Source organism: Hippoglossus hippoglossus, chromosome 13 (assembly GCF_009819705.1).
Source record: "Hippoglossus hippoglossus isolate fHipHip1 chromosome 13, fHipHip1.pri, whole genome shotgun sequence".
NCBI classification, from domain to species: Eukaryota; Metazoa; Chordata; class Actinopteri; order Pleuronectiformes; family Pleuronectidae; genus Hippoglossus; species Hippoglossus hippoglossus.
In genome coordinates this window covers 28,259,930-28,284,663 of record NC_047163.1, presented here as the reverse complement: position 1 = coordinate 28,284,663, position 24,734 = coordinate 28,259,930, and the positions used below count along the sequence as shown (strand labels likewise).

The 24,734-nt window shown below is 40.9% G+C and overlaps 1 protein-coding gene across 6 annotated transcripts in view; it reads left to right on the top strand.

Annotated features, from left to right (window-relative positions):
• fat3a (FAT atypical cadherin 3a) overlaps positions 1-24,734 on the top strand; it is a 188,928-nt gene that overhangs the window by 125,868 nt on the left and 38,326 nt on the right. For 4 of the 6 annotated variants that reach the window (XM_034603735.1, XM_034603733.1, XM_034603732.1 and 1 more), the window contains exons 4-12: positions 398-459; positions 2,604-2,918; positions 3,068-3,278; positions 4,969-5,037; positions 10,118-10,257; positions 14,621-14,896; positions 16,264-16,474; positions 16,600-19,328; positions 19,439-20,810. In XM_034603735.1, coding sequence (XP_034459626.1) covers positions 398-459; positions 2,604-2,918; positions 3,068-3,278; positions 4,969-5,037; positions 10,118-10,257; positions 14,621-14,896; positions 16,264-16,474; positions 16,600-19,328; positions 19,439-20,810 — 5,385 coding nt within the window. The remainder of the gene's footprint in view (positions 1-397; positions 460-2,603; positions 2,919-3,067; positions 3,279-4,968; positions 5,038-10,117; positions 10,258-14,620; positions 14,897-16,263; positions 16,475-16,599; positions 19,329-19,438; positions 20,811-24,734) is intronic. The other 2 variants (XM_034603737.1, XM_034603734.1) reach the window with 1 other exon arrangement.

Sequence of the window (24,734 nt, the reverse complement as noted above, 5' to 3'; positions counted from 1 at the left end):
TCCCTCTTTTGGCAGTGAGAGTAATTACACAAACACTGATGAGGTACTTCTGATCTGGCTATTGATTACTTTCTTTAATAGACAGTAATCGTAACCACAGAGTTTCTTATTTATCTGAAGCATCAGAAACTTTTCTTGGACACTTCCTTTGGCTCCTCCATGATCCTAGTTGCTGTTGCCTTTCTCGTCTCCTGTGTTAAAGTTACTCCTCTCTGCATGTAATTAGATCAAGTCAGTCATCGTGTCTGACATCCACATATAATTACCATGTCACTCTGCTCATTGGGCTTAGTGGCACAGCAGTGTCTTTGTTTGTGCGTGCATGCATATGTGGAGTGTGTTTGTGTGTGTGTCTTGTCTTTTTTCTAATAGTTTTCTCTGCTGTTTTCTGTCTAAGGTCTGATCACCACAACCTCAAGGAAACTGGACCGTGAACAACAAACAGAGCATGTTTTGGAGGTGGGTGTGTGTGTGTAATGAAAGTGTGTGAAAAGCCTCACCACACATATCCAATTCACAGAACTTTAACAAATCACAAACCCACGCAGAAACTGAAATAACCTAATTCAAAGATCCAAATACTGTTACTTAACTGTTTAAGTCATTGTGGCAGTTGACCATGCCACGGGGCTCTTCCACACACAGACAGAGACGGTCCTGTTGCTTTTCAGCATGTTTTATTTACACCAAAACAGACTAAGTTTATACATGTGTCTGATCAGAGAGAGAGAGAGAGAGAGAGAGAGAGAGAGAATATTAGAGCGAGCCTGACAGCTGATGAATGCACTGCCCTGAAGAACGATTTAACTCATTAATTGATCATTATGTGATGATCCGTGTTGATATTGTGGCGACAAACAAATAAACTTTAAAAGTGTAGCAAGTCATGAGGCTTCAGCTGGGAGAGAGAGAGACACACACACACAGAGCAGCGGAGTCTGTGTTTGTGCCTCTGTGTATGTGCTGTTACTTTTCCCTCAGGTTCTGGGATCATTAATAAGCTTCACAATAACCTTAGCCCTAACCCTTTTATATAATCAACCGCTCATAATGATGAATTTAACTCGGGCAAACAAGATCACTGGAAGTTTCCACCGTAGAGTTTAGTTGGAGGAGGCGTAGCGAGATTTGATGGAGCCACGTCTATATCTATACACCAGTGTGTGTGGAAGGGTTTAAGTTCTAGTTCTACACCTTTGTACAGCGTGGCTGTTAACAAAAAAACATTTTCTTATTAGGAATAAACTTTTCCCTTAAAGGGGAGATATCATGCAAATTCCACTTTGTTAGTGCTTCTACACATTAATGTGGGTATCTGGCATGTCTACCAACCCAAAAACTCTGGAAAAAAACCACTCGCGCGTTTTGTTATGGTTCCTCTAAGTCAGAAACGTCATGCTTGAGTGACTCGAATGAGCTTCCTGTGTATTATGTCGTCACAATACACTCATCCCCCCCGCCCCCCCACACTCGTTACGCCGGGTTAACACCGGACGCAGCGAGGCTGCGAGGCAGCGCAGCGCCGTTCTCAAGCGCGCAGCCGCCTGGCTGTTCACACGGGACTCGCATTTCTCCGCGCTGGTCAGCCCCATAGACTGTATATATAAGGTCAGCCCGCGATTCTGCTTTCTCCGCTTGTTGTTGTACCCGTTGAATGTCGGGGTTCGGGGGTAAATGATGGTCTTCATAGCCCCCCCCCCCCCACCCCTCTCTTTCTCTCTCTGTCTGTCTGCTTGTGTGCTTGTAGTGGATGGGCAGAGGGGGACATTTAATTATGTGATTGGGAAAATTAAAACTCCAGGACAACAGAAGGGGAATACAAAGTATGGGATGCATATTTGATAATTTGTATCGTTTAAAATCATGGGGGGAGAGGGGGGAGGGGGGAGCTGGCTCATTAGCATTTAAAGGAACAGGCACTCAAAACAGGTCACTCTGTGGAGGGCTGTTTTATACAGGGTAAAAAGGGTGCTGTTTTAAATGATCCTTGTGGTATTTTGACCAAAGTATGTTACAGACATTTCATTAAGACCCCAAGGAACCATATCAACTTGTGGTAAAATGGGCATGCTATGTCCCCTTTAAGTGAACTGTCTGTAGCTGAATAGGTTCGGCTTATGCTACTGGATTGTAATGTTGGTCATAACAGTGGTACTTGGAGAGCCCAATATTTTCTAAGGTGGTACATGGTGTAAAAAGATTGAGAACCACTGCTCCACGTGAAGCAGTTTCACACATCAATCACACATTGCTGTCAGGGGCAATTTGAGGTTCAGGATCTTGCTTCAGGACAAGCTCGAAGAATTAGGGGAGACTGGGATCAAACCACAGACCTTCTGGTAGGTAAATTACCAGCTCTATCTCCTGAGCCAAAGCCAATCTCATAAAAAAAGGGAAAAGCCTTATTTTGGAAATAATATGTTGTGATCAGATTTGAAATTGGGGAAGTTGCCACAAACAAATCAACATCTGTGCACTGAGCAGTGCATTGAGGTGTTTTACTTTGACTTTGAGCTGTCCAATTGTGATGTGATGTTAATGCCAGATCTGAACGGGGGCCATTGAATGTGTATTGAGTCTCTCACTCTGTTCCACCCTTCCAGGTGTTGGTGTCGGATGGGGGTCCTAGTCCCAGACAGACTACAGTGTGGGTGATGGTTCAGGTCCTGGATGAAAATGACCACAAGCCCACTTTTCCAGAGAAGGTCTACCAGGTCAAACTTCCAGAGAGAGAGCGGAAGAAAAAGGGTGAGCCCATCTATCGGGTGTTTGCCTACGACCGTGATGAGGGGCCCAACAGCGACCTCTCCTACAGCATTGTGGATGGCAACGAGGATGGGAAGTTCTTCATCGACCCCAAAACAGCAGTGGTTTCATCACGCAAGGCTTTCACTGCCGGGAGCTACGACATCCTAACTGTGCGAAAACTAATCAATTATGAAGCATGTTGGCTAGCATGTTTTAGGACATGTAGTTGAATATATTATGACCACATATTATGACAATATGACCACAAAAAATATAAAATGATTGGCATTGGACTAACTTCTGTGCGGTTTTGCTTCAGATCAAAGCAACAGACAATGGGCGTCCTCAGAAGTCCTCTACAGCTCGCCTGCACATTGAGTGGGTCCGTCGACCTACTCCCTTGACTCTCCCACTGCTCTTTGATGAGCCATTCTACAACTTCACTGTCATGGAAAATGATAAGGTGGCAGAGATCGTTGGTGTGGTGTCCCTGCAGCGGAGGTCTGCCCACTTATGGTTTGACATCACAGGTAAAATGCCCCTGTAGTTGAGGACGATGTCTGTAAGCGAGTGGAGGTCTTTGTGTAGTCTGAGCAATTGTCTGCCCAGGCTCGGTGCATGGTGTGAGTGGGGCTGACAGTGTATATGTATATGAGGTGCAGGTCAGGTTTTGTGGCCTCGCGGCATGATCTGTTTTGCTCTGCCCATCCCAGTCACCATGGCAACCGCTTGTCCAGTGGCCAGGTCTGTATACCGTGTGGGAGGTGAAGCAATTAGAACTGTTGCTTTTCATAAAGAACTTGAATACAAGATATATATTTATGAAGGGGCTTGATTGTTAAGGGCCTTGTATGTGAGGAGCAGGATTTTTAATTACCTTGACATCTAACCCTAACCCTATAACCCTATATATAAATAAAAGTATATTTATGTTTGTTATCCTGAGACTCCTTTTTCACTTGACTTGACAGGAGATGTAGTTTTATTCTTGTTAATAATATTAACCTATTTAGTTTGAAGTCTCTGCTCAGAGAAGGCACAGACTTGCGCTACATGAAGAACACTGTAAAGCTAGTGTGATGTTCACCTGTATGAATAGGAAATCAGTATGGTAGACTTAAATTCCTACAAAGTTCACTTTTGCCCACTTGAAAGGCTTAACCAGATTATGTCATGCCCAGCTCACTAAGCTTAATTTTCATTTATTATGTATAGTGGTTTTGGTAAAAGTGGTAAAAGTGATTTAATAATTCTCATTTCTATAAATTTTCAATGCCATAAAGTACAACATATACACTGATAGTTCCCTTGTTGTGATGTAAGCACTGTGGGCTCCAACTCAGCCCAAACTAAATTGAAAACAGCAACCAGGTTCCCACAATGCACCATCCATCTTTCCTTTTATTGTCACTGAGCAGTGACAGTCATTGTGTATCCAGCTGGAGATACCTTCTGGCTTGTGCTTTTGTGTGTGTGTTTCACGTTGATGGACTACATTGCAGCCAAGGTTCAGGCTTTTGGCTCCCTATAGCACCGCCCATCTCCTCTATCTTTCTCTTTATCTCTGGGACCATTTCTCTCTCTGTCTGTTCACACTCTCCCATTTTTCTGTGTTTACAGCCACTCTCAATCTCAAATAATTAAATATTTTCTTAAACTTTTCATTAACTTCTATTAACGAGACAATCATCAGGATAATTAGTGTCACCATCATCTTTTAACAATATAGCATTACTGCAGTACAAGAGTCAAATGACGTAGCATATATATATGTGTGTGTGTGTGCAAAGGCTTTACAAAAAACAGCCTTATCAAAAGAGTTGATATGAAACAGCCCGAAATAATACAAATTTTGGGACTGTTATTTTTTTTTTATGTTAGAGTTCAGGGAGGATGTCTGTTAGAAACAAATATCAGCATCAGTGTGGTGAAAACCTATGAATCAGTGTAGAAGCACAAAACCAAGACGACTAACAATTTCCCTCTGACAAAAAAGTGTTCCATAAAGTGACATGTATTTTCGGTAGACTGGGTTCAAAGTAAAATAATTTGAGGAAGATTCAGCTCATCGGAGGCAGTTGTGTCTCTACCTGTCTTGTCAGTCCGTCTCCTCATTTCCTTGCTTATCATGTCATCCTCTTGATGTTCTTCTAGAGCCTGTCTCTCCCTCCTGTCTCACATTCTCTCTCCTCTCTCTCCTCAATGCTTCTTGCCTGGAAGGTCCCAGGTCTTTTCGTGAGATGTTCTATATTCTGCAGAGCGCTTGTGGCAGGAACTGTTCATCAGAAGGTATCTCACTTCCAACTTCCACTAATTCTCTTTGCTATCTTCTTTCCACTGCCTATTTTTTTCCTTTATTTCTTTTACCTTGTCTCTTCTGTTGGTGCTCATCGTCCACCCCTGTGCTAATTATCCGTGCTGCTGATATATTCCTATGATCACTTGGTTGGATGGGTGGATTAAATCACACAGTGTGTGTGTGTGTGTGTGTGTGTGTGTGTGTGTGTGTGTGTGTGTGTGTGTGTGTGTGTGTGTGTGTGTGTGTTTCACGTTAATGGACTACATTGCAGCCATGGTTAATTGAAGGGATGAAACTTTAGTAAAAATGTTTCACAACCTTTTTATCTACTCCCATGTCAACAACCCTCGGGTCACTTGGGTGACAGCCTATCTAATGACCTGCTGTTAGCAACACCTGTACACACATTCCTTATGGAATCTATGCATGCCTTCATGTGGCACAATATAAAGGCAGGTTCACACATGCACGGAAATGTTCCACTACTCACTGACCTATTAGCTACACTAATGGATCTATCTGACTGTTGGGCAGCTGGTTTGGAACTGAAGAAGCATAACATAACCTTTATCACCCCCCACTTCCAGCAAAAACACCAGTCCCCAAATCATTCCTTCAAGGGCAGCAGACAGCAATTAGCATCCAGCATGTTAATAAAATCCCTCACAAAATGTAAACAGTGTGAATATAAAAAGGCAAGTGAGACATGGTAGAGGAGTGACAGAGACAAAGAGAAGAGAAAACAAGCAAAGAAACTGTATGAGGAATTCATAGACTTATATCTTGTATGTTGAAGAAGCAAAGAAAGGCTGGCGTGTGACCCTAACCTCACAAGAGACATTAGTTGCATGATGCTGAGCTATCCATTCATTTTAATGCACACCAACTTGGAATGTGTGTGAAAATTGCACCAGAGTCGAAAAAAATGTAAAACTGGATACTACAGAGGATGAAGTGTGAGGTGTGTCTCTCAGAGGTGGTGTAGAGAGAGGCTCAGCAGTTTACCTTAGAAACAAAAAACAGTATAGATGGATGAGTAGAGAAGCTGGAGCCTCTGTGTGATAGAAAAGAGTACTTTCTACACACACACACACACACGTATATTGCAAAATACACACAGACCATATGCATGCTCACACCACATCCTCTAAACACAAACCAGTGATCCATTTATAGCTTGAGCTGCTCGTGCCCCACCCAGCAGGCTGAGTGAGACAGACTCACACACATTCGCAGAGAGCGGAGATCTGACGAGATCACAGACAGCCTCAGTCTGGTCTACAGAATCCATACACACCCACATTCTGCAACTAAAATATACAGTGTATATACCCACATAAACCTCCACACAAATTGTATGTGCACATTATTAAGTCTTTATATAACCATGGAACACAGGGTTAATTTAAATTGTATATTTGGACACTTTTAACAGCTGTGGCTTTGGGTCACACCATTCTTATATAGCTGTGGATCAGGAGGTAGAGGGTCATCCACAAACCAGAAGGTCAGTGGTTCGATCCCTGGCACCACCAGTCTGCATTTCAAAGTGTCCTTGGGGAAGATGCTCAACCCCAAATTGCCCCGAAAGACCAAGGAAAGAAATGTAGAATGAGAGATTGAATTAAGATTCAGATGACAGTCTTTCCCATATGTGCCATGGCTTTGGCTCCATATAATCCAGAGATTTCTCCAGATCCATTATGCATGCTAGCTTTGTTTGTCAGTTTACACAATTAGCTACATGCTGACACACAGGCAAATAACTCAAATTTAAACTTCTAATTCTAATTGAAAACAAGTTTTTCCAGGATAATAAGCTATCAGAACACACATACTGGCAAAAATAAATATATGTTAATGTCATAAGAAGTCATGGGACGTTTTTGGTTTGATAAAAATCTCCTAGAACTTCGGACATCCAAAAAATATTTTTGTTTGTCTCTCTGCTTCATGTTACTAATGTTGGTTAGGTGAGACACCAGCATGTTCTGTGGTGAGACAGACATAGGAAACTGTTTTAGAACAGAGCAGAGTTAGTTTTTTTTCGTCTCCCCTACTTTGTGGGTTTTCTTTCTCTGTAATTTGGCATCAGCAGAGCAGAAGCTTTTTCCAGCCTCAGCAAGAATCTTGCCCATCCCTCTACTTCTTTATGGGCTAAAGGCCTTTGCACATCAACTAAACTTCACGAAATAGAGAATAATTCAGAGGCGATTTAGACGTGCCTGAATAGTCACGTTAAGTGCGACGAGATTAAGTGAATAACTTATATGGAAAAAATTGCACAGCATAAACGAAAGATGGAATCAACATCAAGCAATGATATCTGAAAAAAGACGAAATACCTGGGTATTGACAAAGAGAGGAGAACTTAGTGAGTTTCACTGGTTTAATAGTTTAAACTGTACCACACCAGCTTTAGGAAAATTACAGTACCTCCATTCGACAGTGTGAAGAACTGGTGCACCAAGATAATTTTTCATGAGAATTTATTTAATTAATTTTAGGAAGGTTGTGTTTGTTAGTAAACAGTCCCAGCTTTCCACATTTAGTTCATTAATTTTCTTCAACAAGAGTTGGGTTGCCTGTTGCTTGATCCTATTAGGCTACATCATAGTATATGGCATAAATAGACAAATAAACATGATATCAGAGTGCTTCAGTATGTGACATCATCAACAACACACATTCTGAGTGGTTAGATGTGTACATGTCAGAAGGAAAACCTTGGAAAAATCTACCTTGGTCTAAAAAATAAAAGTCGTAATACCACTCTGCAAATTTCTTACGCTAATGTGAAAGCTTGCATTAATTGGGGACAGATTCAAAAAACATTAATAATGTGCAAATTAATTGCACAAAACTAAAATAAATTGAATGTAAAGGCCTTTAGTGTGTATGTTCAGGTTGGATGGGGTTTGACGCTGCGTTAATCACAGAATGGTTTAGTGCCTTTACTGTCTTCATTTGGTCATTAATATTTTTTGGTATACACAAGCACAGCCCAGATGACAGTACTCAGTCACTTGCCTCGTATTATATATCTGTAAATGTCTAAAAAGTGTCGTGCTGATGAGTGCTTGCCTCACTCCAAGGTCAACTTAAAATTCTGCCCTCTCTGAATATTTATTAGTTCTGTTAAAAATGTTTTAATGGCTGTGTACTTAAATAGATGAAGCAGTTTCAGTCCATCTGACTGACTTCTGTAAAGAAGTCAGTAGTCCCCACTGGACCTGGAACTGGAAATCATTACCATCCCCTGAGAAGTACGGTTTAACAGCCTGAGATGATTTCTATCATGTTTAGGTTTTCTTTTTTGCCGCTGTCAATCAAGTAGGTCACCGTTTGTCAAATTTAGCTTCTTAGGCTGAATTAATTCTTCATACAGCTCTGTATAGGTCAGTCATATATATTTACCGAGCTGAGGAGAGCAGAGATTAGTTGCATTGGAGATTATCTTTTGGAACATTTTGTTGATATTTTCATGTATTCTTTCATGTCACATGTAATATTAGAAATTTTAATTTTGAGTTCAAAATAAATTTGTGTTCCCTAGTGGAGTTATTAAGAAAAGGCTGCAGTTAAAATAATTTTTTCGACCTGTCACTGAACTGACATAAAGGTACATATTGTTGGGCACACACACTTACGTGGTGTGTGGTAACAGGAGGGGCTATGAGCTGTCGAGCTGGGATCATAGATTAACGAAACAGAGAAGCCACCAATCCTTATGAGTCTGCTACACACAAACACAAACAGTCCAGCTCTGACTAAATTCAGTTTTTAATTCACTTTATGGGTGCTGAGATGAGAATTAAGGCCTGATGGAACATCACAGCTTTACCTCTTCCTACATAGTGCTGAAACTTTGGTTGGAGAGGTCAACAACAAAAAAATGGTTAGTTCCAGCTCCCTTTCTGCCTTGTGAAATCAACATCATCAGTAAATGGTAAACAGTCTTTACTTATATAGCACTTTTCTAGTCCTGATGACTACTCAAAACATTTTACACATGCATACTGTGCATCTATGTGCAGCACTTTCTCTACTAGAAGGGGGCAATTTAGGGTTCAGTATCTTGCCCAAGGACACTTTGGCAAATGGGTCGAACCACCGACCTTCCTGTAAGAGGACGACCTGAGCCACAGCCGCGGGGCCATGTGGCCTAATGACATCATCTATTTTGTAGTAAATTACAGCGAGAGATCTTGAACCTGTGATTCCGATATGTTTCAAATCAAATCAGCATGCATGCAGTGCAGACAGTAATTGGAACACACGCACTGAATGTTTTTTGTGTGCTTGCATGGCCTGTGCTTATGCTTCACTGTTTCTGTGGTCTTTTGACTGTGTGTGTGTGTGTGTGTGTGTGTGTGTGTGTGTGTGTAACCATCATATTTTATCTCTGTCAGACTGGTTGTTAAAATGAAAATAATCAGAGTGATATTTTTGGATGTAATAATGTTATTAATGATAGCATCACCAGTTACTAATGATAATAATTGTTAATGTTATTGAGTTGTGTCAAATCTGGATCCTTCAGCTCTGGATTCAGAGATGCCTGCAGGATATGAGAGAGAGAAAAGAGAGGGAGAGAGCTTTACCTCCTCTTCTGCTCTTACTGACTCCAGTATTGCTGTAGAGGAAGGGGCTTGATTGTTAATAGCTTTGTATGTGAGGAGCAGGATTTTGAATTTCTATTTAGAATTTCTTATTTAAGACAATATTTAAGATTTATATATTTTTTTTTTTTTGGATGAAAGGCAGAGGGGGTGTGACAGACACATAATTCTAGTCTGAATTTTACAGGGAGCCAATGCAGAGAAGCTTAGACAGGAGTAATCTTCTTCTAGTTCCTGTGAGGAACTCGTATATGGCATACTTACAAAATATCTGGATGTTTCAGGACATGACTGTAAACAATTGGTCCATAAATAAACAGTCTGGTGCGAAAGTGTTTTAATATATTCATCATTACTGGTGTGTGTTCTGGGTGTATCTATATGATTGACACTCTGTTTGACAATATGCCTCTCCCTCCTCTTGTCTAACCTTCCTCCTGTGGAGCAGGTGGGAACAGCGACAGTGTATTTGATGTGGAGAAGTCTGTGGGCACTATTATCATCGCCAAGCCTCTGGATGCTGAGCAGCGCTCCTTCTTCAACCTGACAGTGCAAGCCACAGATGGCACCAACATTGCATACACACAGGTACCACGTTACCGTTACTTACCAGCCTTTCATTGTTTGGTGTGTTAGACTTGTACCTTACAACTGTACATGCTTTGGGGGAGAGGTTGGGTAAACAGGTTACCAGTCAGTCATAGGACTGCCACTCAGGGACAGAAAAACAATCATTCTACACATTCACACATATTGACAATTTAGACTTGTAAGTTAACCATTGCACTGTGGGAAGAAACAGGAGTAAGTGGAAAAAACCACCCACTCCAGGAAGAGGAGAACATGCAAACGCCACCCACAAAAGCCAGTTGAGACCTACAGCCAATATGTTGTAACTGTGGTGCCACATCATAATTCTTTTTATGTCAAAATAAATATTTTAACTCAGTTTTAGCCATTCCAATTTATGGTATGATCTAGTCCCCCTTATTCAAAAATATTAGATACAAGGATTCCTCTAAACAGATAATGTAGAAAGAGTAATTATCTTGCCTTTCAGTAGAAATGATACACATCCTTCACCATCTGAGCATGGAAAAGTTAATTACGAAAAACTGAACAGTAAAGTCAGATGTACTGACCAAATCACAAAGGTCATCTTCAGGGATGAGACCACTTTGAGGTTTGATTCAAGGGAGAACTACTGTCTTTTACAAATCCTGAATGTCTTCAAAATGTTCCTGCTGTATTCTTACATGGGCTCATTCGGACATTTTTACGAGGGGGCTTGCAGGAAAAACTCTGGAGATTGTAAACTAAATAAAACATAGTGAACAGGGACATTGGTCATTGACAGGGTCATTTATGCAGTCTGTATCCGGTCACATATAGTAACATGGATTCATCACATCCTCACTTATCTCTCTGTCATGATGGCTCCCACTCTGCTGTCTATCACATGCTGTCAGTAGTACAGCTAGTACTACTAGTACTAGCAGTAGTAACAGTAGTAGTTGCAGTATGTTGATGTAAGGGCTTGCCTACAAAAATATGTCAAGCATAACATTCACAATAATAGCTGCATTATACATTGCTTATACATTCCAGTCCAGTTTAAGTGTTGAATAAATCCGGCCATATAAAGCCTGCGATGTGTCAAATGTGTTTTTTTATTTTGATCATTCATGTTATACTCACTATTATCTTGGTAGATTGCTGTGAGCAACCTACAATTTAGGGCCACAGCGACTATATAGCAGATATACAGTGTAGTGTAAGCAAAACTACATATGCATCCACTGTCTGCCCTACTGTCCTCAGTTGCTCAAGAATATTGGGTCATTTCAGCAAGAGGTCCTATGAATCAGGTCATAAAATGTGCTTTGGAGCTGTGTCTAAAGGGCAAAGCATTCCTTCCTGCTCCAAATGGCCACATTGGATTATAGAGCATTGTAGCCTCCTCCTGGCTCCTGACCTCGCAAATCTAGTGTTGATGTTCAGTGAACTGAATGAATTCAGATCTCCTCAGACATAAATCATGTTATATGTCGCTGTTCACTTAAAAATTGATAGAGGTAGTAGTAAAGTTCAAGTTTAAACTGAACTAATAACAATAACCCCTTTGTTACACACAAAGAGATAGTCCTGTCATTTTACCAAAATGCTGACTTGGTATGTTATGGGTCAACTGCAAGAGTTACTTTTTTTTACAGGAAGTTTTAAATCCATGCAGCTCCTCACCTCGTCAGTAAACAGTGGGTCCCATATAGGGAAATAATCTTTCACTGAGAGCAATAGTCAGATTGTAGATAAAGGACAAGTGGTTTATAATCTGGCTCCTATTTTCACAGCATCCCCAGTCAGCAATCTCCTGTCAGTGAGAATGATGTTATTTTATTACGCACACCTGTACATCCTCTTTGTCGTGCACTGCGCCAGCCATGTGGTGAGTGCAGTGCACAGGTCAGGAGCTTTAGTAAATATTGCATCAGAAATATCATGAAGAAATTAAGACATAAATAAAAAAAATATGAAATTATGATTGGTGTCAGACAGATGGTTTGAGTTTGATTTCTAATTTTTTTTTTTTCAAAAACTAAAAGAAAGGCTGTTGAGACACTGGAAAAAGTCAGACACTGGAGTAAAGTGGAAGATTCCATACTGTTGTAATAGATAATAATAATTACCTAATGCTATTTAAATAACACAATAAATGCTCAACAAAAGTATGTAAATAAAAATCTACAACATACAAATACCACACACCACCTGTGTGTTATCATAATTAACTGTAAACTTTAAATTGACTTACAAGTAATGTGAATGAAAGATGGAAAGGATTAGGTGGCTGGAGCTGTACTCAGGGCATGTGTAACTTGTCAGCTAAAGGATTTCCTGATGTTATCTCTGACCTGGATGTGTCACATGACAAAAACAACAGAGTTGAAATGAAAGAAAAGTGCATCACTCACAAAAAACCACTAGAGGGAAAAATACTAAAACCAGATACATTACATTACATGTCATTTGGCTTTTATCCAAAGCGACTTATAATTAGTGCATTCAACATCTATGAGGGGCAATTGAGGGGTTCAGTATCTTGCCCAGGGACACTTCGGCATGCAGATGGGGAAGTGTGGGGAGGATCGAATCGCCGAACTTGTGGTTGTAGGACAACCCCTCAGCCCAGCCGCCCCCGAAAGTTACATAGTTATACAGAGCATGACATCCCTAGTGTTATGGAGAGCTGTTCAGTGGTTTGTGATCTGCTATTTCGAATTTTGGCCATTGCTATTTTGTTTTTTTGAAACCAGGCGGAACCATGTTTGAAGGAGAGGGGTTGATCCTGACAGAGTTTAAGGACACTAGCTGTAGCCGCACTTACACCTGTGACCTTCCCCCATTGGGCAGTACTAGCTTTCAATTACACAGTATCCATGCTCCAATGCTCACGGCGCATGGAACCATATTGACACATTGAACATTGTGCTATATTGAAGAAAACTTAAAACTAGAGGCTATTTTGAGTCCATTTACTCTGTATGAAAATGTTTACTGATGTTATAAATCAAGTGAGAAGTAGAGTCACAGACTTCGACTACTTTGTGCAATTAGTATAGTCTCTGCTCGTCTTTCGCGATAATGCAGCCATTCGCATTGGCTTCACTTCTGGACCCAGAGTCTATGTCCAAGTCTATGGATAAAATACGACACTGAGCAAAAATAAAAAAAACACGCTGTACATTTTATGGCAGAAATTCTCTCTATATGTTATACCCCTCTACCCTGCCCATCAGCCTCATCTTCCGGGCGGTCCACTTTCTGTAACCAGCAAGACTGCACAAAATCCTGACCTCTTTTCCACCTGCTTAGCTCCTCACCAGAGCAGCAGCTTGCATCCTGATGCCTCTGGCTTCCTGTCCTGGCCTCTTATGTGAACCATGGTTGGCATCCTGCCATACTTGCCCTGATACCAATGTGTTGTTTTAGCATTAAGCAGGTATATTGCTAAAGTCGGTGATTGATCAGATTTCATTTTTTCTATTTTCTCTGTGTATAGTAGTAGTATGATTTGGCGCTATACAAATAAAATAAAATTGAATTGATTTGAATTAAATCTACACTTACTTTTTCTGATTTCCTGCCTTTCTGTCTGCCTCACTACCTGTCTATCTCTGCCTTTCCCCCTGTTTTGTCCTGACTCATGCTGGGATTCTATACCAGTCATCTGTGACTCAGGAACTTCCCATGAGTCATGACACACACCTCATCCAACACCTTGCATGACTTCGCTGCAGTGGGCCCAAAGACGTGCATTCAGTCTTGTTAATTTTTGTTTAACCTATATTCTGTTACACAATTCCAATAACACAAAAGTTTGCCATTCACAGATATGAACAGTAAAGTTGAACATAAAAGCACAGAAATGTCCTTTGTCTTTGTGAGTGTATAGACCAGTTTTCAAAATGGGAAAATTAGTTGTGTACAATTACTCTTTGTCACTGTGGTAATGAAATGCCTGAGCCCTCAAGGGTGCTGATACAGCCAGGACTTGGTCAAACTGGGCTATTATGAAAGTAGTGATTTAACAAAAGCAGAAACCAAAGACAGAAAGCCAAATCCTATTGTCTTCTGCGACATCATTGTACTGTACAGTGATTGTTTCTGGCATAATAATGACTGAGAATTTAATGGATTTGAAACTCCCTCAACTTGTCCTAACTGAATTGCTAATCCTGCTTCCTACAAAATATGTTCAAATACAACTAATCTGTGCTTGCAAATATGTTTTGTAGGAAATGTTATGATGCCAATATTTGGTGTTGTTCAAAATATCTATATGTAAAGAGCTCAAACTGAAAATATGACAAACTACTATGCACTCAGTTTATCATGTCACATCATTTATTCTTCTGTTCTCTTTTCTTTGTCAATGCCCCTCATATTCTAGGTTCACATCATTGTCATGGACAACAATGACAATGCTCCCATCTTCTCCCAATCAACCTATGATGTCACTATTTCTGAAGATACACCACCAGACTCTGAGGTGGTCCAGGTTTTGGCATCTGACCGTGACGAGCATCACCGGCTGACCTACTCACTACAGAGCTCCATCGACCCCAGCAGCATGCGTCTGTTCCGCATCCACCCTACCGTGGGCACCATCTACACTGCTCAGAGGCTGGATCATGAGGCCTGCGCCCAGCACATCCTCACTGTTGTTGTAAGACTTGCTTTGGTCCTGTATGCACCACTAAATTTAAGTCAGTGTCTGCCAATGCCTTATATTTAGGATCTTGTGCCAACAGTTGTGACTCTTTCACTGCCTCAGTTTACATTTACAGGGTCCAGTCTGGCCTATATTGTCGTCCAATAAAGTTACAGTGTTGTATTAAGTTCATTCACTCCCTTTGGTTGTTCATCCTGTTGATGGTTTCCGGACTGGTTAAGAGCATTCAAATAATTGAGGTGTTAAAGGGATATATCGCTAACAGTTTGTGTGTATACATATAGCGGGTAATAATCAATTGACATGATATTTGTCAAACCCCAAATACCCAAAAGATGAAATATTGGCAATAGAAGGTTTTAACATTTTTGCACTAAAAAGAAGAATGCAGCTCAATTACAATGGTTTCAAAGCTGAGCGAATTTTTGCTAGTTTAATTCTGTTTAAAGCAGTGATATTACATCTATTTCTTTTTCATTTAAAATGAAAGGGGGAAGAGAGTCAAAGAGAATAAAAAAAGACATATTAACCAGTACTGTAAAGTAAAGTAATAGTAGGTGAATGGTCTGTATTTATATAGCACTCTTATAGTCTTGATGACCATTCAAAGCACTCTATAGTACAGTACTTTTTTCTATGAGGGGCCATTCGGGGTTCAGTATCTTGCGCAAGGACACTTCGGCATGCAGATGGGGAAGACCGCAATCGAGCCGCCGGCCTTCTGGTTGGAGGCCGACTGCTCTACCCCTCAGCCACAGCCCCCATAAACATGCAATACTTGTAAATGCAAGGATGTATAAAAAATACAAAAAATATAAATGGCAGAAATAATATATACAGTGTACACAAAATATGTGCAGTGTGAGAACACTGCAGTTGTTATACTCTTAGTATTATTATTATTAATAATAATATTATTGTTGTTGTTTCTATAGAATTGATCTGGAGTGGTCAGAACAAAAGAAGTGTTTGTGGATATTAATTAATCAATTCAATTTGAATAAATTCAGGGTTGTATTCCTAAGTCCAATTTGTTGAATCTGTGCTCTCATTCTATTCATGAACTAATCACTTAGCAATTCAGATAATTACACTGTACAGCAAACCAGTCTCTACACCTCATCAAGAAAAGGGACTTTTTGAACTGATTATGCATCTATTGGTAAACTACTGAAATTAGGGGAAATATATATGCCAGAGGACAGTGAATGGTCTGGTCTGATGCCATTTAGAATTTAGTTTTTGTCTGTTATACTTTATGATGTCACTTTTAGATTTTGCATTTGAATGATAATCTAATTATACTGATTATAATGACCATGAATAATTGCTTTTTTCTTGTTGTTTTTTGTGTACTACAGGTAAAGGACCAAGAGTTCCCCTACAGAAAGAACCTGGCTCGTGTGCTAATAGAGGTGGAAGATATAAATGACCATGTACCCATCTTTACTAGTGCTTTATATGAAGGCCAAGTTTATGAGTCAGCAGCAGTGGGATCAGGTGTGGTCCAGGTCACTGCTCTTGACAAAGACAAAGGAGAGAACGCAGAGCTACACTACTCCATTGAAGCAGGTAGGCATCTCTGACAACTAGCCTACCCGTTCTTGTAAGTTGTAAGTGTTCTTTAGGTAACTGTCCTTAAAATGTCTACCACAGTGATACATTTTTTTTAATCTCTGTTGTTTATTTTCCCACAGGGAACACTGGAAATGCATTCAATATTGAGTCAGTTTTGGGTATCATCACTGTTGCACATGACCTGGATTTGTCCAGCATAGGCCATTATGTTCTCACTGTCAGAGTCACTGACAATGGCTCCCCTCCCCTATCCACCACCACTATTGTGCGTATTGCTGTCACCCTCTCTGACAATGCTGGCCCAAAGTTCCCTCAGCCTGAGTACCAAGCTGAAATCACAGAAAATGCAGTGATTGGGACCTCTGTAACTACAGTCAGTGCTGTAAGCCAGTCCACCCTAACTTATGACATCAAGCAAGGTAACAAAGACCGTGTTTTTCAGATTAATCAATACAGTGGAGTGATTACTATTCAAAGGCCTCTAGACTTTGAGACCACAGCATCTTATACTCTGATAGTCCGGGCCACCAACATGGCTGGCATGGCCTCCAATGCTACTCTGTTAATTCAGGTCGTGGATGAAAATGACAACCCGCCAGTGTTCCAGCTGCTCCATTATCGTGGTAGCATCAGCGAGGCAGCACCAGTGAACAGTGTGGTATGGGACTCAGATGACTCACCTCTCGTAATAAAGGCCACAGATGCTGACCGCAACCAAAATGCTCTGCTAGTCTACCAGATTGTTGAGGATACAGCAAAAATGTTCTTCACAGTAGACTCAGGGACTGGCTCCATTAGAACAATTGCTAATCTAGACCATGAGACATTTTCCAATTTTTACTTCCATGTCCATGTGAGGGATAACGGTAGGCCACAGTTGACAGCAGACAGTCCAACTGAAGTTACAATACAAGTGATTGACACGAATGATTCACCGCCTCGTTTCACCCAGAATGCCTATGAAACAGTCCTGCTACTTCCCACCTTTGTGGGAGTAGAAGCTTTGCAGGTTTCAGCTGTAGACCCTGATAAAGGTGTTCTCGCAGAGCTTACCTACTCTCTGACTGATGATGTACTGGATTACTTTGACATTAAACCTTCAAGTGGAGTCATCATTGTCAAAAACAATAACTTCACCAAAGAACATTTCCGCTTTAGTGTCAAAGTTTCAGATGGTAAATTCTCCAGCATGGCTTTGGTGACTATTCTTGTCCAAGAAGCTCTGGATTCTGGCCTCAGCTTCACCCATAGTCTTTACTCTTCCTCTATTCAGGAGAACGTGTCAAACATCACCCAAGTTGCTGTGGTTAATGCCGTGGGAAACCGTCTAAATGAACCTTTGAAGTACACCTTATTGAATTCTGGTACACGCTTTAAAATTCGTCCGACGTCTGGTGTGATCCAAACCACAGGAATACCCTTTGACCGTGAAGAGCAAGAGTTTTATGAACTGGTTGTTGAGGCAAGAAGGGAATATGACCATCTGCATGTGGCTAGAGTTATGGTTAGAGTCCAAGTTGAGGACATAAATGATAATACTCCTATGTTTGTTGGACTTCCTTATTATGCAGCTGTTCAAGTAGAAGCTGAGCCAGGATCACCTGTTTTCAGGGTCATGGCAGTAGACGGTGACAAAGGGATTAATGGAGAGATATCTTACTATCTTCAGGATGACCATGATCACTTTGAGATCAACCAACAGACAGGTGTTCTCAGCCTTAAGAGAGCCTTTGAATCCGACCTGTCTATTGTGGAATACCAGATGGTGATATATGCCAGAGATGGTGGTTATCCACCTCTCTCATCTACTATAGAGTTCCCCATCACTGTAGTCAACAAGGCAATGCCTGTCTTTGACAGATCATTTTATTCTGTTTCTGTTAATGAGGATGTAGTTTTGCACACACCTATCATGGGCATCAATGCCACTAGTCCTGAAGGTCAAAACATCATCTACACTATTGTTGATGGAGATCCATCTCTTCAGTTTGACATTGGTTTTGACACTGGAGTCATAAGTGTCATCCACTGTTTGGACTATGAAGCAGCATCATCTTACCACCTGACCATCAGAGCCACAGACTATCTAACTGGTGCCCGTGCAGAGGTCGATGTTGATGTGATTGTCCAGGATGTTAATGATAATCCGCCTATCTTCCAGAAAATGTCCTACAGGGTAGTTTTGTCTGAGACAGCCATGATTGGAACCCCAGCCCTTCAAGTTATTGCCACTGATAAAGACTCAGAGAAGAACAATGTTGTCCGCTACCAGATCTTCTCAGATGCACATAACAGCACAGATTACTTTCACATTGATAGTAGCAGTGGATTAATCCTCACAGCACGTATGCTAGATCATGAACTACTCCAGAAGTATGACTTCATTGTCAGGGCCACTGATAATGGCTTCCCACCACTTAGTAGTGAAGTATCTGTCACAGTTTTAGTAAATGATGTGAATGATAATCCACCACTTTTCAATCAGTTACTCTATGAGGCATATGTGAATGAGTTAGCACCAAGGGGCCATTTTGTAGCCTGTGTCCAGGCCTCAGACGCTGACAGCTCAGATTGTGAAAAACTGGATTACAGCATTTTGTCAGGAAATGAAAGGATGAACTTTGTGATGGACAAAAAGACAGGAATCCTCACCTTGTCTAGTCACCGGAAGCAAAGAATGGAGCCTGCATACAGTCTCAATGTTTCAGTGTCTGATGGGGTATTCACCAGCACTGCACAGGTTCATATTAAGATGTTGGGAGCCAACCTGTACAGTCCAGTGTTTGGACACAATGTGTATGAGGCGGAGTTAAGAGAGAATGCTGCAGTAGGAACCAAAGTTATACAGGTAAGTGCTGTTGGAATTCATTCTAATTTTTTTCAGGAGTAATATTGATACTATATTACTGAAATGATAAAATACTTTTAACTGTATTGACAAATGCATTTTAATTCCAGGTTAAGGCCACAGATGCAGATCCCGGAGTGTTCGGTCACTTCATTTATTCCTTTGTTAATGATGTGGGAAAGGACCAGTTCAGCATTGATGCAAATGGTCAGATCACCACTGCAGAAAAGCTTGATCGTGAGGACCCAGCCAACAAGAACATCATTTTGACAGTGGTAGCCCGGGACTCTGGTGGACGTGACTCCTATTGTACAGTACAAGTTACTCTTTTGGATGATAATGATAATGTACCTCGCTTCCGTGCCACTGAGTACAGAGCTTCAGTCAAATCTGATGTTGCCACAGGATTTTTGGTGACACAGATCCAGGCCTATGACCCTGATGATGGCACTAACGCCAAAGTTACATACTCACTTTACAGTGAGGCACATGTCCCAGTGGTAGACATTTTGGAAATAGACCCAGACAATGGTTGGATGGTGACCAAAGGCAGCTTCAGTCACTTGAGGAACTCTGTATTATCTTTTTTTGTGAAAGCTGTGGATGGAGGACATCCAGTCAGACACTCTTTAGTGTCTGTCTACATCCATGTTCTTTCTCCAGATTCCTTAATTCCTTACTTTAGCCAACATCAATATTCATTTGGCGTGCCAGAGGATACTCCCATAGGGTCAACCATAGGGATGGTGCGACTCAATACTCCTCCTGGATATGCTTTGCTCTCTGCTACTTTTGCCCTGGTTAATGGAGAGACTGGAGAAAACAACCAAGATGGAGTATTTCTAGTGAATAAGGACACTGGTGTGATCAAGCTCGATAAGCCCTTGGACTATGAGGTAATCAAAGGATACCACTTCAAAATCACTACCACTGTACAACAGGCTAAGCTGGATTCTGTGACTTCTGTTGATGTGGAAATCAAAGTATTTGATCTAAATGACAACAAACCAGCCTTTGAAGCTAACTCATATGAGGCCACAGTTATGGAGGGAATGTCAATTGGAACCAAAATAATTCAAGTGCAAACAGTAGACCCAGACTCAGGGGCAAATGGCCAGGTAACATACAATCTTGGGGCATTAATCCAGTCAGGAGGAGATTCAGACACACTGGTTGACACTTTTAGTATTGACAGCAACACAGGCTGGATCTCAACATGCAAAGACCTGGACCATGAGACCAATCCATCTTACACATTCACAGTTGTGGCCTCAGACCTTGGGGAAACGTTGTCTCTTTCCAGTACCACTACCGTGACAGTAGCAGTGGCAGACATCAATGACAACCCACCCAGGTTTCTGGAGCAGCACTACTTTAGTTCAGTTCAGGAGAGTGACCATCCAGGAGAGGTGGTAGCTGTGCTGAACACTAGAGATGATGACAGCTCTGCTCTTAACCGGCAAGTCAGCTACCACATCACTGGTGAGTACCACTGTGAATGACCATCATTACCGCATAACCCTGGCCGATTTGTTTTCTTTTTTTTAACATCTAATGTCAATGTTTAGTTCCTGTTTTCCTTATCTAGGGATGGCAACTTTGGTATAATAAAGGCAGAGGTTTTTGTGACAGGTAAACTATGGTTATCATGGTTATGGTTACTATGGTTGTCATAGCAACTAAATCACTTGATTGAGGTTATAGAAATAATAATAACATCAACAATAAGATAATCTTTGACAGGATCCCTAGTGTTCTACATGAAGGTTAGATACTGTACATGAACATCCTCTACCCTGAACTGCACATAGAAGGAATAGAATTTTTAGCAATGGCACTGAATTTTTGTGTTTGACATAAATTGAGCAGGAAAAAATACCAAAATCCTGGGCTGTGTATTTTCGTCCTTGTGCGTGCAAACATTGATTACTGAGAACCATTGTGTGTGTCTCTCTCTGTCTTGGTGCCAGATTTGCATCTGATTATTTTATGTAGTAGTCATGGAGAAAAACTGTACACTAAATTAAAGCCATGATACGGTTTAAAAGTATATAAAAAAATGAGAAACAGGTATTGAAATTAGATGACATTTCATGGCAGCCTATAACATTTACACAGTTACAGATCTCAAGAGGCGAAAGAAGTTGTAAATAGATTTAAAGTAGATAATTTAAAGTACTGTCTGGTTTACTCATGGAAATCAGAGGGAGATCAATGTCAAATCTTTGTATGGCAATCAAGTAAAGAAGAAAAACTGTTTGAGTTGTTATACGCAAAGGTGCAAGGGTATTTTTTTCCCCCAAAACAGAACAAAAGGAATAAAGGAGGAGAGGAAAGCCAGGTGAATGGTGAAACTGTATTGATGAAAATGAAGGACTTACTTGGCTGAATTGCAGTCTGCATAAGGTAATAATGAAGTTAGGACACCCCAAGAGACTGTGGCAGAGGACTACAGTGCCAACAGGAGATGCAGTGAGGGAAAGAAAGGAAAGGAAATCCTTCCCCTGACCGTATTATAATGAGTATGAGTCATCAGCTGGAGTAAACGGCAGACATGACTTTAAAAAAAAGTGATTTTATGTCCACAAATGATTGTTGCAGACCTATACTGGAAACCCATATCTATCTAATAATTCCAAAATCTCTGTCTGTCTTTTTGTCTGTATGTGGCTTTCTGATCGGTTTCCCACTTGGCATGTGTATTGTTACAGGCCTAAGAAAGTGCACTGTCAAATTTGGTTTAATTTCGACATAAGAATCAATACCAATAAACTTTGAATAAACAGACGACCTGCGGTCTGTAGCAGCAGCGGCTGGTAAATCATGACAAGAGCGTGTTCACAATGGACGTGGTCTTAACAGCGATGACAAATGATTCTCCAGTTTGAGGTTCTGAGTACTGAGTCAAGGTTTACTGAACTTTAAATTAACAGGTGAATGGCTCTTTGTCTGGCTACAGGGTTCTTAGGCCTGACTCCCACAGCCGGTCTTTACTTGCCAAGCCTCAGTTATTGCAGGTCAGTTTTACAGTTTAAGAAAAAAAGCTGCAACTGAAATTACCAGAGGCCAAGCAAACAGCCCATTCCAAACTGTTTAGAATGGGCACTGCACTAGTACTAAACTCTCTGGACTCAGAGCCACAACCACAGCTAATGCTACAGTATTAGTCTATTAATAAATGCACAGTGACTTGTCCTGTGTGAAAGTACTGTGTTTGAGAGCAGTTCCACAGCAGCCTGACAGCCGTTTAAATATAAGGTTCAATTCCATCAATGCCCACATTAACACACCAACAGTAATGCTAGACAATTGCAATAGAGTTGTCAAACTATGAAGAAATGATGGAGCATGCATCCACACAAAAAATGATGAAAATCATATATTTTCTGTATTTATGATAAAAAAAAAAAATTGTTCCACAAACATTTGACACAGAAACCATTGAAAATAAATAATACATGTTTCTATAACTTTGTGTGATAACAAAAACTTCTACTTACAGTGAAAAAACACAAGATTTAAGCAATACTTCTAAAAAAATATATTTGCCAGTTTAGGTCTATATCCTAATCCTAAATTAAGACATTATATTTCCATTCAATTTACCTTGCAACTGTAATGTCCTCTGAAGTTATGGTGTGTGTGCGTGTGTGTTTGTCCCATTATTTACATTATAGTGATTTATTGTCATGTTCTGTTTATGCTACGGGCTGTTTCTACCTCCAGCCATCACTCTGAGAGACAGGGCTGCCTCAAGATGGAGGGCTGGAAGAATGTGCTTCTTGCAGCCAGTCTCGTAGCAATCTCATAAATCCACAATATTATGGTCCAACTTTTGTCCATTTTGCTGCAACATTGATTTTCCCCACCCTGGTTACACATTTATTTTGTCTTGTGTTTTTTTTTGTAACTCTCATTAGTGCAGTGGTCCAAGAAAAAAAACTGTTACTTTTTATAAAACATTTAGACAGAAATGTATTTACAATTATTCAGTGCACATTCCAAGAGCAAAGTGAATACAGGTGCAATGGAGAGGCAAAAGCAAGACAACCCTCAAAAAGGTGATGGTTTTGCATGTGGTGGACAGCCCAATCAGGTTGCACATGCTCAAGAGCATGGAGGAGATACCAGGAAACCGACTGTTACACAAGGAGAGCTGGACACGGCCATAGAAGGGCATCAACCCAGCTGCAGGACCACTCCCAGAGCCCTACAAAATGACCTCCAGAGGGCTAATGGTGTGCATGTTTCTGACCAAACTGTCAGAAACAGACTCCATGAGGGTGTCATGAGGGCTGAACGTTCTCTAGTGGGACCTGTGCTCACAGCCCAGCACCGTTCAGCTCGATTGGCAATCGCCAGAGAACACCAGAATTAGCAGGTTCCCCACTGGCCCCCTGTTCTCTTCACAGATGAGGGCAGTTCACACTGAGCATGTGACAGGCATGAAAGAGTCTGGAGATGACGTGGTGAACGTTATGCTGCCTGTAACATCATCCAGCATGACCGGTTTGGCGGTGGGTCACTGATAGTCTGGGGAGGCATATCCTTGAAGGGTCTAACAGACCTCCATGTCCTAGCCAACAGTACCCTGACTGCTGTTAGGTACCAGGATGAAACTGACTGACCCTCACGTTCCCCTGAACTAAATCCAATTGAGCAGCTATGGGACGTTAAGTATCGGTGTATTCGACGCCGCCAAGAACCGCCACAGTCTGTCCAGGAGCCCAGTGATGCAGTGAGGAAATTCATGCAAGTTGGATCAGCCTATGATTTTCAGAGTGGTTTTGAATCCAGCCCTTAATGGGTTGAGGATTTTGGTGACCGTTTTTACCACATTTGTTCTTAGCAAATTATACAATGTACATCAGTAACGAAGTTTAACTTGAATATTAGTTCATCAAGATCTGATTTGTGATTTAATTGTTCCCTTAATTTTTTTTGAGCAGTATCTAAATGATTAATGTAATTGTTTAATGTAAATTTAGGACTTGACAAATGAACACCTCCGTAATTATGGTACTTGGCCATTCCCCAAGTAGGCATCATGCAACATCCATAACAGTTTATGTCCCATATGCTACGTTTCGTATTCGGAAGTTGGAAATGTCTGACTTGCAATTTCCCGATTGCGTTTCAGACAAACAAAAGATTTCCAAGCTGCTACTATAAAAAGTACAATGGAACGCCACTTGTCTTGTGGGTTTTTTAGTAGTTTTTCCTTACTCTTGTTGAGGGTTAAGAACAGAGGATGTCACACCTTGTTAAAACCCTATGAGACAAATTGTGATTTGTGAATATGGGCTATACAAATAAAATTTGATTGATTGATTGATTGTGGTGTGATGCGATGTGACATTTAAACTTATTTTGTGATACAAATTGTTATCACTTTCAAACTCCATG